Source organism: Mauremys mutica, chromosome 4 (assembly GCF_020497125.1).
Source record: "Mauremys mutica isolate MM-2020 ecotype Southern chromosome 4, ASM2049712v1, whole genome shotgun sequence".
In the NCBI taxonomy this organism is placed as follows: domain Eukaryota; kingdom Metazoa; phylum Chordata; order Testudines; family Geoemydidae; genus Mauremys; species Mauremys mutica.
The window spans coordinates 15,889,215-15,903,282 of NC_059075.1; the positions used below are offsets into that span (position 1 = coordinate 15,889,215).

At 42.6% G+C, this 14,068-nt stretch overlaps 1 protein-coding gene across 8 annotated transcripts in view; it reads left to right on the forward strand.

Moving 5' to 3' along the window:
• SYNE2 (spectrin repeat containing nuclear envelope protein 2) overlaps window positions 1-14,068 on the forward strand; it is a 237,632-nt gene that overhangs the window by 61,886 nt on the left and 161,678 nt on the right. For 7 of the 8 annotated variants that reach the window (XM_045015450.1, XM_045015451.1, XM_045015453.1 and 4 more), the window contains 7 exons: window positions 900-1,079; window positions 1,910-2,060; window positions 6,029-6,187; window positions 6,886-7,047; window positions 10,201-10,302; window positions 12,220-12,420; window positions 13,437-13,608. In XM_045015450.1, the coding sequence (XP_044871385.1) occupies window positions 900-1,079; window positions 1,910-2,060; window positions 6,029-6,187; window positions 6,886-7,047; window positions 10,201-10,302; window positions 12,220-12,420; window positions 13,437-13,608 (1,127 nt within the window). The remainder of the gene's footprint in view (window positions 1-899; window positions 1,080-1,909; window positions 2,061-6,028; window positions 6,188-6,885; window positions 7,048-10,200; window positions 10,303-12,219; window positions 12,421-13,436; window positions 13,609-14,068) is intronic. The other variant, XM_045015457.1, reaches the window with a different exon arrangement.

The window sequence follows — 14,068 nt, forward strand, 5'->3', positions numbered from 1 at the left end:
CAGAACGTGGAGTTCGGTGTAATTCACACATCTGAAAACCAGAAACTGCAGAGTTAAGGTAAACAACCACACAACCTTAACTCTGCCCTCTTTGAGCCATGCCCCACAACACACCACACTCACACTCTGCCTTTTCACTGTAATGGGCAGAGTAATGTACTTTCACTGTAATGTATTTGCCCTGGGCTCAAACACTGCGCCTGCCCTGCCCTCGACAGACTTACAGACTATAACAATCACTTCATACCCTTTTAGAAACCCTCCACACTTGCACACAGAATATACCTAAACCTATACTTTCCCTTACCCATGGTTAAATCCACAGACTGCTTTCATATTCCACCTCACTACTGACATTACCCCCAGCAAGAAGCCTCAGTGCCCTGCTATTGAGACAACATATGTGATTCTGTATTGAAATGATGTAGACGGCACATCAAGGTCCACTTGCACCTTTTTCCTTTGATAACAAATATGGGGGGACTCAGACTCAGTTCTTAAATCAAATCACAGCTTCTCCAACCTACTCCAACTTATTCTTCCACCCTCCAAAACAACTACACCTAACAGAGGGAACTGGAGTGCATGCAGATAATCCCCAGTGGCTATTGCCAGCTCCAGTGGGGCAGAGTTAAGGTTGCATAGGCATTTATCTTAACTCTGTATTTCCTGCTTTTCAGAAGTTTGAGTTAATGCTGAACTTGACATTCTGGAAGGGCAGGAGCTATCACTGGGCAGCCTTAACTCTGCATTAATAAGGTTCTTTCCCATTTAATGTTAGGTTAGTCAATGTGTGCCATTCATGAAAAACTTTCAAAGAAACCTCATACTTACATTTGAAAAAAAAATCTATGATCTGTTTTAATATAGGGCTATATTTTATTTCTTTTCTAATAAAGGATAAAATCATTAACTGAATTGGAACAGGAATTGGGTTGCTATGCTATTGAAATGAAATCCATACGAGAAATTGCTAACAAGTTTCTACAGATTGAAGAGACAAAAGGAGAAGAAGCAGATGAACAGTGCACAGTTACAGAAAGGTTGTGGGAGGATACAAAACTGTCACTTGCTGAATGGTAAGGAGAAAGAATGAAAATTTTAAGCAGGTCATATGAGTAATAACATCTCTCATAAAATCAAACGGAAAAAGGGCCTTAAACAGAGATACTTGAAAGTAAATAATATATTTAGAAAAAAAGAAAATGTTGCTGTCGTAGTACTAGAACTAGGCAAAAATTCACATTTAAAAACATATTGTATTATTATTGCAATCCTGTAACCCTATCATATATCAAGCTAAGTATGGAACATGGTGAGTACTTGGATGAGGGAACTCTTAAGAAACACCTAGCTCCTGATGGAAGTGATGGTGAGTCAAGAGATGACGCTTCCCTCTAAGTCTATACTTAACTAGTGCTCCAGTATGAGGAAAGGGGCATTGTGCCACAGAAGGTCTGAACATTTAGATGAGATACAAGACTGAGATCCTAAACAGTAAGGATGGTATTTTCAAAGCTGCCTAAAGGATTTAGATGCTGCATCCAAATCCCCTAGGCAGCTTTGAAAATACCACCCTAAAGGTCCTGTGGAAGTTACTGTAAATTAATACAAATGGCCTACTTAAATTTCAGTTTGCATAATTACATTTTGTGTACTGAGTTCCTCCTCCAGTTTCAGTTGGAGATAATATTTTAAATTTCTTGCCCTAAACTGTGGTGAAATTTTGCTGTATGCGGTTAAATAGCTGTTGGGTTTCATCCCACTGGTGGGTGAAATGAGCCTTCAGAATGAAAGGTGCAATATAAATGTAAGTTATTAATATTATGTCACTTTTACGTGTGGAAGAGAGGAGGGGTTGAAGCTGTTCCTTTATACATGTATAGTAAATAATTCTGCCTTTGAATAGCCAGGAACAGTGTGTGAGGGTGGTGGAGCTCCTGAAGCAGTATCAAAGCTGCAAAAATAGTCTGACGAGCATGATCCAGAAACAAGAGAGTGTCCTCTCACAGCAGACTTCTTACATGGGGAAAGACAATCTGCAGAGGATGATAGCAAAGGTGAGTTCTGTAGAGGTAAAGGGTGTACCTGGAAAGTTTAAATCCAGATCTGATCTTTCCAAAATTTGAGGGAGTTCAGATGTGAGCTGTTGTTCATTTCATTATAGATGTAGGATTGAGCTGCAAAGTTGAGACTTGACTCTGGTTTCGGCTCCAAGCTATTTCAGAGTATGTTCAGAACCAGATTTTTGTGTTAGGCTCATCTCTAACTTTACACAGTAAACTAAGCTCACTTTCAATGTGTGAGATTTAAAAAAAAAATAAAAATGTAATAAAGAGAGAGGGTGAAATACTGACCACATTGAAGACAAAACTTCCAGTGACGTCAATGGAATTTCAGCCGTGCTATTTTAAAATATTCTCCCAACTTTCCACCATTTTTATATATTAGAGGCGTTTTTATTGCACAATTTTTAAATACACAAGCAAAGCAAGTTTAGTTATTTAATAAGAGGACATTTTAAATAGCTGAGATATATAAAGACAGACCCTTTTTCCTTTGATAACACAGTAGCACAGTAGACAACATACAATGAACATAATATTAAATGTCATAATTGTGGGCTTCTTGCTTCAGAGAAGTTTCTGGTGTGACTCTGTACTCTAACAGAAGATCAAAATTACAATCCGTGCATATCACTCAGATAAGCACTTTCCTTCCTTGCTCAGAGGAATACCTGGAACACCTTGGGTGAGTTTTTGGGCTGTACCTCTAAGGGTGTGTCTACACAGCTTGCGGGAGCAAGCCTCCCAGCTCGGGTTAGTGCTCTAAAAATAGCTGTGTGGACAGCACTTTGAAGTTGCTGCGGAGGCAGGAGCTGAGGAAGGTGTCCTTGCAGCCATCTCCAGATTTGATTGTGGGGGTGAGGAGGGCATTTGCACTAACAGAATCCAGGATTTCATATTTCTCCCCTTTCTCCTCCTGGCTCACACGCAGTATGGAGGATAAACCCCATCTATGAGAACTTCAGTCTCAGGAGCCACCATCTATTAGATATGGTATCTGCTAACTGTTAAGTGTTCACAGTAATGTAGGCATCAGCTGATACCATTGCAAAAGTTATGACTGATTTTATAGGGAGTAAGTGGTCACTCCCAAGTGGTCCTTTTGGTGTTCAACAGACTTTGAAAATAACTTTTTTGAGTGCAAGTGCATGCCTTTCAGCACCATTAATGTTCACTGCATGCATAGAGCAATAATCATGCCTATATAATAAATAATAATTGGAGATATACCTATCTCCGAGAACTTGAAAAGTCATTGAGTCCAGCCCCCTGCCTTCACTAGCAGGACCAAGTCTTGATTTTTGCCCCAGATCCCTAAGTGGTCCCCTCAAGGACTGAGCTTACAACCCTGGATTTAGCAGGCTAATGCTCAAACCACTGAGCTATCCCTCCCCCCTAACTCTTACAAAGCACTTTTCATCAGTAGATCTCTAAGTGCTTTACAAAGGAGGTCAATATCATTATCCCCATTTTACAAAGGGGTAAACTGAGGCACAGAGCAGTGAAGTGACTTGCTCAAAGTCACCCAGCAGGCCAGTGGCAGAGCTGGGAATAGAACCCAGGTCTCCTGAATCCCTGCCTAGTGCTTGGTCTATAGGACCACACTTCTTGCCTACAGGCACTTCATAACTGGATAAAGGATTAAGGGGACATCCAACCTCAGAATCTCTCATAGAATCATAGAATTCAAGATCAGAAGGGACCATTATGATCATCTAGTCTGACCTCCTGCAAGATGCAGGCCACATAAGCCGATCTACCCACTCCTTTAGCAAGCGACCCCTGCCCCATGCTTCGGAGGAAGGCGAAAAACCTCCAGGGCCACTGCCAATCTGCCTTGGAGGAAAATTCCTTCCCGACCCCAAATATGGCGGTCAGCTGAACCCCGAGCATGCGGGCAAGACTCTCCAGCCATACACTAATAATTCACATATTATTGGTGCTATTGTTTCTATACTAGAATTATCTTTCTCCACTGGGTCACATGTCCGGTACTTTAGTTTCCCCTGTTAGGCACACAAACCTATGTAGTTCAGGTAACATCCCCTCGCTTGGGGGGTCTGATTTATTACACTCAATAAGTACAAGCAGTTCCTCCCCATGGGCTGCAGGCACTCCAGCCTCTATACACCCCTTTGGGATTAGTCCTTTCTCTCCTCTTGGTGACCTCTCTCGGGTCTGTAATCTTTCAGCCCTCTGGCTTGCTACTACATAGCAGCCCCACACTGGGATTTGCCTGATCCCCAGTCTCTACCAGACCATCCACCAGGCCTAGGTGGCGAGCCTTCTGTCTGGTTTTCTCTAGGTCACATGCTTGTTCATAATCATGTGCCTTATGACTACAACTTCCAGCTTTAGAGGGCTGGAGCCTGTAACAGATGCACCAGGACATGTGTATGCACTCAGGTACCAGTGCGCTGTTACAGTTACTTTCCCATCAAATATAGGACAGAAAGTCTGTTCTCATTCTGGGCTGCAAGACCTTCCCCCCCACCTCTTTCTCAGTGGCTGGCTGCATCTATAATATGTCTACACTGCAATGTAAGCCCAGGGTTAGTAGAACTTGAGTTATTGGACCCTGAGTTTGTTAACCTAGGGCTTGAGTGTCTAGGTAAGGTAATAAGTGGAGATATACCAATCTCCTAGAACTGGAAGGGACCTCGAAAGGTCATTGAGTCCAGCCCCCTGCCTTCACTAGCAGGACCAATTTTTGCCCCAGATCCCTAAGTGTCCCCCTCAAGATTTGAACTCATAACCCTGGGTTTAGCAGGCCAATGCTCAAACCACTGAGCTATCTCCCCACCCCTGTACACTCATTGTAACCTCAGGTTAGGAATTGTTGAACCCTGGGGCTCTCGTGTACACTGCATTATGTGGGCCGGAGTCCAACCACCCATATCCCAGACTTCCTAGCATTCACCCAAATTTGGCCGCTCTAGCTCTTTGTTTGTGGTGCAGTGTTGGAAAACTGGACTGTCCCTCAAATTAGACTATCCAGAGGACAAAGAAAGTTGGCCTATGGGATTCTTTTGGCAGACTCCCAGAGCACGAGACTGCACCTACATTGCAGAGCAATAGGGCTTGAACTCTGGGATTTAGCTTGACTCAGGCTTGGAACCTCCATCTCATGAGGTCCTGGGTCCGAGCCATGGGTTAGTGCGATTTGTATGTAAATGGAAGGGGGGTTAGGTTTGAGCCTGAGTTCAAACCATGGGATTACATTGCAGTGTAGACATATCCTAAAAGAACATTGTCTGGAGAAAAAAGATAGATCCATTAATGTCAAATTGCCAAACACTAGAGGTCAGTATTTCATTTCCTTCATTTTTAAATGTTGTTTATAAATATACACTGATATTATATTTGTACACTAAGAAATTGTTTTAGGATTTAAATAAAAATTAAAATGAATAGCAGTATGCTGTTTACCAATGTGAATTTATTTTGGCAGTTCCTATTTTTAGGAACATGCAGTGATAAAACTGAGAATCAGAATCACAAATTATATCTCTCAGAGCTTTGTGTGAATCAGATTATTGTTGTACAGATATTGTTTCATTCGGTATCTGAAACTGTATATGGATGTAATTCACTTTTGATGTCTGTGGATATTAATTTGTTTGAGGCAAATTGTTTGGGTCTCATAAGCCAGAAACTTATTTGTAAACCAATATTCCTATTCCTCATTTAGCAATTTACAGTCTGTATCATGATGTAGTTAGAGTGACAGGTGGAATGTTCAGATCAGTAGTACAGACAATAGGATATAATGACAGAGGATGGATTCTTAGTCTCACTGTATTAGATAGAATGGATTATTTTGGGTCATGCTGCTGTGTTTCTCAATTGAAAAGAACAGCATGATAGTTAACCAGAAAAAGAAAAAGATTTGGTGGATAAACAAGAGTTTTGACCAAATGCAGGACACGTGCTTTCAAATATACATTCTTTCTTTTTCACAGATTGAAGCGGTTAAAGAAGAATTTAACGATCGCTCTGAAGATGTAGACAAAATAAATCAGATCTGCAAAAACCTCCACTTCCAGATCAATAAAATGAGAAGTTTCGAGGAGCCTCCCTTTCAGAATGAGGCTGACATTATTGTGGACAGATGGCTGGATGTATGTAAAAAGTAAATTATCAACGAGGTCTTATCTGTTATGCATTATAGTAATTGATTCTGACTTGCACCTAATATTTAGAATAAATTAAATGCAGAATGTCAAAGACTCTTAAGAGATAAAGTCAAGTGTTTATCAAAGCAAAGCTTAGACTATGTCTTCAACCTCATTGTTTGTGATATATAAGGCTATATATGTCATGGGCACACTCCTACAATGGACAATTCTGGAGCATACAAAAAGGCAATATTTGCTTTTGTTGATTGGATTTATAAGCTTTTATGGCAACTTCTGTTGGTTTAGACTTTGGGAACAATATGGAAGATTACTGTGCCTGTGCAATTGGTAAGAAATTGAAATATTCGAAAGTGTCAGTCTAAGTAGTACTCTGATGCTGAGATAAAATTGTACTTATTGAGTGTAGATAAAATGTGATTAGCAAGTCATGCTGCTAAACCTGTTTTTAAACTGGAGACAAGCCATTGTATTTGATATGGTATTTCTGAAAGCCATATTTAGTAAGAACTGAAATGTCTTCTCTCTGACCAGTGCACAATGAAGACATACGAAATTTTTTTGCAGCTACTGCCCTTGTTGTTTGTGTGGTTCCATCTCATCTAGTCTTTATCATATTGCCTTTCTGCTAAGAATCTTACTTTGTTTTCTAAAATTTTTTTTTATTGTAAATCTTGTGGTAGATCAATGAAAAAACTGAAAACTATTGTGAAAATTTGGGAAGAGCTCTGGCTTTGTGGGACAAACTTATTAATTTATTCAGCAAGACTGACACATGGGCAAATACACAGCTTAGGAGCATAGAAGAACATCAGCTGACTGAAGAGGAGGTGACACAATTGAAGGTAATTTGACTGAGATAATATTAGTCAATTAAATACAACAAACTCATTCCAACATGTTAAGGATTTGTAGGATATAAAGGTACATATTGGTTAAAAATATCAGTGATACCAGGGGCGGCTCTAGGCATTTTGCCACCCCAAGCACGGCGGCACGCCGCGGGGGGTGCTCTGCCGGTCGCCGGTCCCACGGCTCCGGTGGGCCTCCCGCAGACGTGCCTGCGGATGCTCCACCGAAGCCACGGGACCAGCGGACCCTCTGCAGGCACGTCTGTGGGAGGTCCACCGGAGCCGCCTGCCGCCCACCCGGCGACCGGCAGAGCGCCCCCCGCGGCATGCCGCCCCAAGCACGTGCTCGGCGTGCTGGGGCCTGGAGCCGCCCCTGAGTGATACACAGCGAAAGTCTCGAAATTTGTAATTTTCTCTGCAATTTCGGAGCAAGTTCACTGAATTAATTGTGTACCTCACTAGGATGCAGATCTTGGAAACTTAATGATTCATTAATTCACTTTGATTTAGTCCTCTTTGAAATGGGACTAGATCAAATAATGGAAGTCAGCAGGGTTCACAGGGACAGTTAGTTTGCAGCAGATTAGTACAGGGTAGATAGACACCCCAGCTTGCCAAGAACTAAATGTTTGTGTAGACAAGCCCTGAGTGCATGAGTATGTATAGTGTAAGAGCACCCACAATGTGCTCCAAACATAGAACCTGTCAGAGAAACAAGGATAAGGGTGTGTGAGTGTGTGTGTGTATATGGCCATGTTTAAATCTATGTGTGATAGGTTGGACCCCTTGAAATGTAACCTCATGTGCTGAGATACCACTGAGCCCGCCTGTCACGCCAGTTTGGGCACCCTTTTTACCTGTCTTGCAGAGTCAGGCTGTCAAGCCTGTTCCAAAACACAGGCTGCACTACCCCCAGCTGCAGAATGAAACAGACACTGAGATCAGTTCTGGGAAGGCTCAGCTTAAGGGACTTGCTCTAACACTCAGGTGTCCACCTCCCTTGGAGTGCAGACCCAAAGATATATTATGAAATCTACCTCCTCCCTCAGTGTGGAGGAAGATATGCAAAACTTCCCTCCTCACACACCCCCAGTTAGAAATTACAGAAACGGGTTTAATAATAAACAAAACAAACTTTATTAACTATAATAGGCAGATTTTAAGTAGTAAAAGGGGTAACAAACAGAACAAAGCAGATTATTGACCAAATGAAATTAAACAGGCAAACTAAGCTAGTTTCACTAAAGAAATTGGTTACAAATAGTATTTTTCAACCAAGATATTGTTGCAGGCAGGTTGCAGAGTTTCTGTGGTTCAGAGTTCCAGTTATATTCCTTTTCAGACTGGACCTCTGTCTCAGTCTGGACTCCCACTTGCCTTCCCTTCAGGTGGCTTTTGCAGTCTTTCTCCTTGGGCAGACAGCCATGGAGAGGAGGAGCCCCATTTGCCTTCCTCCCCACCCTTAAATAGGATTTACATAAGGCAGGAATCCTTTGTTTTCCAGACTTGACCCTTTCCCCCCCCCTTCTCTTCCAGTGGAAAGTTACAAGAAGTCCCAGGTAAGGTTTAGTATCAGGTGACAAGACCACCTGACTCTGCAGGATCACAGCATCCATGAGTTAGTGGGAGTATGGAGCATCCACAGGAAGGCCAAGCTTTTCACAGTCCATTGTCCTCACTGATGGACCATGAGCCCTGTCTGGCTTTTCCACTGTTGTACCTGAAGTGTTTGCAGTGGGCGTCACCCAAAGTAGCATAGTTGAAATACAGATACATAGTCAATATTGCTAACATCAGATACAGGCATATGGATTGGATAATCGCATTCAGTAAATCATAACCTTTCCAATGATATCTTACAAGACCCATCTTGCATAAAGTACATCTCAGTTATATCATATTCATATGATAAGCATATTTTCATAAAGAATATGGAGTGAAACATCACACTATGTATTGCTATTTTCATATTTTATTGTTTATCTTGGAATAGTTTGGAATACCTCAGAGCTGCTCTAAAGTACACCAGCTGGCATCTGTCCCCTAAGAGCCATTTTGTCACCTAGAAACTGTTGAAAAACAGTATGCTATGGCCACACCGCTGGCATGCCTCCTTTACTAGGGTTGGGTGTGGTAGGTGTAGGAACTATGTGGAATTCATACCAGCTGTGGATTCCCTTATATGAGGAAGAACCCTCAGCAGGGGAGATAAAATCAGTTTCCATCACCCATGCATCGCTTCAGCAGTGCAAAAGAGATCAGGCAAGGAAGGAAAACTGATCCAGCATAGTTATATTAAATGTAAGACTTGTATAAGTTCCCAGGGAATCTCGGACAGTTATCCATTTTTTCCTTTACCATGAAAGATCTCTGTGAATGTTTGTGCAATAAAATTGTTGCAACATATTTAGTGTGTAATATTAACCATCATCCTTAATGACAGCTCCATTATAGCAATGCAGTTAAATACAGCTCATTTTAAGTCTATATGTTTCCAAAAAGTTTAGCATGACAGGAGCTAGATTGTGAAATATTTTACAGCCTATTTAAAAGATGGTTTCCATATAAATTATGTGAAAGAAGTTGCACAACTTTCTTGTGTTCTTTATGTTGTTGGCATGAAACTGGAAACTCCTCTTTGTGCGAACTGGAATGGGTGAGTGGACAGAAATGAGTCACTCGCTAAGTAGGTAGAGAAGGAGAAAAAGGAATATTTTGCCCTGAGTGAACGAGGCACATGGATTCATGAATGTGACATGTAGAATGTTTCTGATAGCACCTGTTTCAGAAGTTGAAGATCCCCCAGGGTATTTTAACTTGGACAATCAAATTTTGATAGACTTATCCAATGCCCGAGACTTCAGTAGGTGTTGGATTGGGCTATTATATACCTGGAAATCCACATAGATGCAGACAGCATTATGAAATATCATCAAATCACGCTAAAGTATTACCCTTAAAATATAATCAGGATTTAGTCCTGAACTCATTTCACACACAACTCCCATGGAAATCTGAAAGGGAATTTAGCACACAGGCTCAATAAATTAGTAATATCATCATTGTACTCTAGTAGGAAAATGGAAATTAAATTCAACAGAAAATTATGTAGTTACAGGTATATTAGTTTCGCTCCCCCCCCTTTAGTCTTCTTTACAGGTCCAAGAGCAAAGCTTAGAGGAATTTGACCGAAAAGTGGCTGAGATAGAGCATCTTCTTCATAACAGTGAGCCTCCATTGGAGCTGCAGGTAAGGGGTGACGTATATGGTTAACATGATAGCATTGATAATTGTAATCTAGCCATTAGTGCCCTGTTCACCACAATCATTACTTTGGTTTGCCTTGACCACGGGGCAAGGGACATATTTCTGTAGGATATTAAGATCAACATTTAATTTGCCCCTTTTTTAAAGTAAATTGTCTGAACCAAACCAGTATTTTTAAACGTTAAGGGCTCAGTCTGTCCTCTGCTGTCCTGGGATCAAACTGTGGCATTTAGGGCAGGGGAGGGCAAACTACAGCCCGCAGGTCAGATCCGGCCTGTCAGGGCTTTGAATCCAGCCCGTGGGATTGCCAGCCCCATGGCGCCATGGGGCTGGCAGGCTCCCTGCCTGCCCTGGCCCCGCAGCACCATGTCCCTGTGGCCCTGGGGGAGGGGGAAGGAGGGTAGAGGGCTTCGTGCATTGCCCTTGCTTGCAGGCACCGCCCCCGCATCTCCCATTGGCTGGGAATGGGGAACCGCAGCCAATGGGAGCTTCGGGAGCGTTACCCACAGATGAGGGCAGCACACGGCAGAGCCGCTTGCACCACCCCACCCCCTGGAGCCACTGCTGGACATGCTGGCCACTTTCGGGAGCGGCGCGGGGCCAGGGCAGGCAGGGAGCCTGCCTTAGTCGCACTGCGCGCTGCTGCCACCCCGGTGCTGCTTGAGGTAAGCGGTGCTGGGCTGGAGCCTGCACCCCAAACCCCTCCTTCACCCCAACCCTCTGCCCTGAGGCCCCTCCTTCACCCCAACCCTCTGCCCTGAGCCCCCTCCTGTACCCCGCACCCCTCCTGCACCTCAACCCCTTGCCCTGAGCCCCTTCCTACACACTGTACCCTCTCCCACACCCCAGCCCCCTGCCCCAGCCCTACATTCATGGCCCTGCATACAATTGCCCCACCCAGATGTGGTTCTTGGGCCAAAAATTTTGTCCTCCCCTGATTTAGGGCCTGATCCAACTTCCTTTCTAGCTAATGGATGGATGCCCATTGATTTCCAGGGGAGTAGGACCAGGCCTTTAGCCACTGCTCCAAGTAGAGGGCATTGAAGAGCCACTTTGCACCAAGGGGAACTCCAGGCAGGCAACAAGCTACTTTACGATGGATTTTTAACATGTCTGTTGTATTTACTGTGTTCTTTTCTTGTAGGGTTCTGTAGTAAGTCAATATAAATGTTTTTGCACTGGTGCACTAATTCCTTAGGTTAGGGACACAGCCTTCTCCCCGTATGGGCACATATTTCCAAAAATGAGCAGAATCAGTGTGGCAAGTTTATATAGGGGGTTTACAACCCCTGTGCAATTCAGACTCAACTTCTTGTGTGCCTAAGCTCTCAAGGATGGTGTTCTGGGGTGAGGACATGACCATTGTAAGCAACTCGGGGGGCAATTTCTGTGCGTCTAGAACAGCTATGAAGGCCATGGAGTGATTCTGTTGCTGTGTAAGCTGATGGGGACTTGTTCTGCTCCCTTCTGTCTCCATCCCCTCTTTGCTGTGTCCTTGGAAGCCTGCAGTGGAGCCATGTGGCACTCTGGTGGCAATGCTTCTGCAGGATGCCTGGGACAGGGCAGAATGTCATTGTATGGATCAGAGAGGTCTGGCTCCTTGTTGTTCCCAGAAGTGGAGAGGAGACTAGTGCCCATGTTCAGCTGAGAGTATTCATGTAGTCAGAAGAATAAACTTTACTCATTTAAAGCAGCAGCAACACTCTCAGTGTAGGATTAGATTCTTTTCTTAAATATCAGAGATAAGAAAAAAAGAAAGTACAGTAGTTTAGAATGGAGGAAAATGCAATTAATGTAGAAAGGTTAGGTATAAAAAGGATTAAACTCTTTTGAGCCCCATTTTGTAGGAAACTAGTCCAGTAAAACTTCTTATGCTGCTTGTGCATTTCCAATTTTAAGGTCATCAAGTCATCTGTTGAGAACAAAATGGAGCTAATAAGAAAGCACTTACCGAATAAGATGAGACCCAGTGAACTCAATGGCAATTCAGCAGAGCTAAAAGGGGACCTTGACCTTGCCAAGACACAGATTGGGATGACAGAATCACTTTTAAAAGCTTTATTTCCCTCTGACACTTTAGAGATCTTTACGAAATTAGAGGTACTGTATATCAAATTATGCATCTCCTGTAATTTTGATAACCTTTTCTTTCACGGGCAGCTCTTCATATGTGTTTCTGTCATGTATTTTAAAACGGTTGAAGCTGGTAGAACAATGAAGTAAAGAATTTAACTTGACTCCCAGTATTTCCCAAAGTTACCCACGAACAAGAAGGAAAGGCCTGCTTTCTCTGAGTATTCTATAGCTAGCTAATCAGACATTTTAGCTACCTGAAATAGTAGTTTGTGCTGGGCTTGGTAATCACGCACCACCTCAAAAGGTATTAAATTCCCAGTGCATATATTGGGCTGGGTCACATCATGATGTTGGGCTATATTGTAGAGCTGTATCGTTTGCCAGGAGCTGGTGATACAGAGCCAACTATGCTGGTTTTATGCCACGGGGGTATTCCTCTATGCAAGGGAATCCCCACTTGGCTATTTAAGCCAACTTTCCACCCATTTGCACCTCCAGAAGGGACAGAGCAGGGCTAAGGATCTTGCCTCCTGCATCTAGCCTTGCAGGGTCTAGAGATAACAAATTCCATGTTTAGGAGAGAAGTAAAAATGTATTTGGCTGAAGAATGTTTATTTAAAAAAAACAACAACCCTGTGGCTGCTAAGTGGTTTGAAATGTTAGAATAAGTCCCTGAGAGAGGGATTAGTGTGCATAATGCAGGTGATACAAAGGTACATGATAAATGCTATTTATTTATGGCCCTGAAGTTTGTTACATTGCTATAACCTCCACCTGTCTGTTGTGTGTGATGCAGAAGTGTGTGTGTGTGTAAGTGTAATAACGCCTGCTCACCGCTTAGTATTTATTCCTGTTCATTTGTTGCATAAATAATGTTAATATATTTTGACATATTTTGAAATGACCCCTTCTTAAAACAATTTAATTTGTCACAAAACAGCTTTGTACAGTGCATGCTGAAACCTTCTCCTTAACCTTAAATGCCTTTTAATATATCACTAACTTTCTTCCTTTTTAATTTGTTTATTTTTTTAATTTAGGAGCTACATCAGAAAATTCTCCAACAAAAACACCATGTGAAATTACTCCAAAAAAAGACAGGTTGTCTGACTCCAGAAGTGGCTGAATTAAAGAAGCAGCTTCAGTGTATCACTGATTTATTTAATACAAAGAAACACATTTTCCAGGATCATTTTATCAGTCTTTTGAACTGTAAGCAAAAATGGATTTCACTTTTAAAGACTGACATACGTGTCTGTGTCGAGGAAGTGCTTGAATGTTGTAACTCGCAAGTCAAAAGTTGAGGGCTAGATCCTCAACTGGCGCAAAATGGAATAGTTCCATTTGCTGCAATGGAACCATGTCTCCTTACACCAGCTCAGGATCTGACCCTCAGTCTCCACATTCTTTCTGAGCTGTGGGTCCTGTCCCGCAGTCTTTACTTGCACAAAATTCCTATTGAATTAAATGGAAGTTCTGTTAGAATAAAGACTGTAGATTGGGCCCTGTGTAGAGAATCATGGCAGGTCTTTGTGTTCCATAGTGTCTGAGGAACTCCTTCAAGAGTCCATCCTTTCAGATCAGCATTTGAGATCTGGCAATAGGAAAGGTTACCAGAACTTCGCTGCCGCAATGCATGTGCGAACAGTGCTTAGCTTCTTGATGTGGCCTA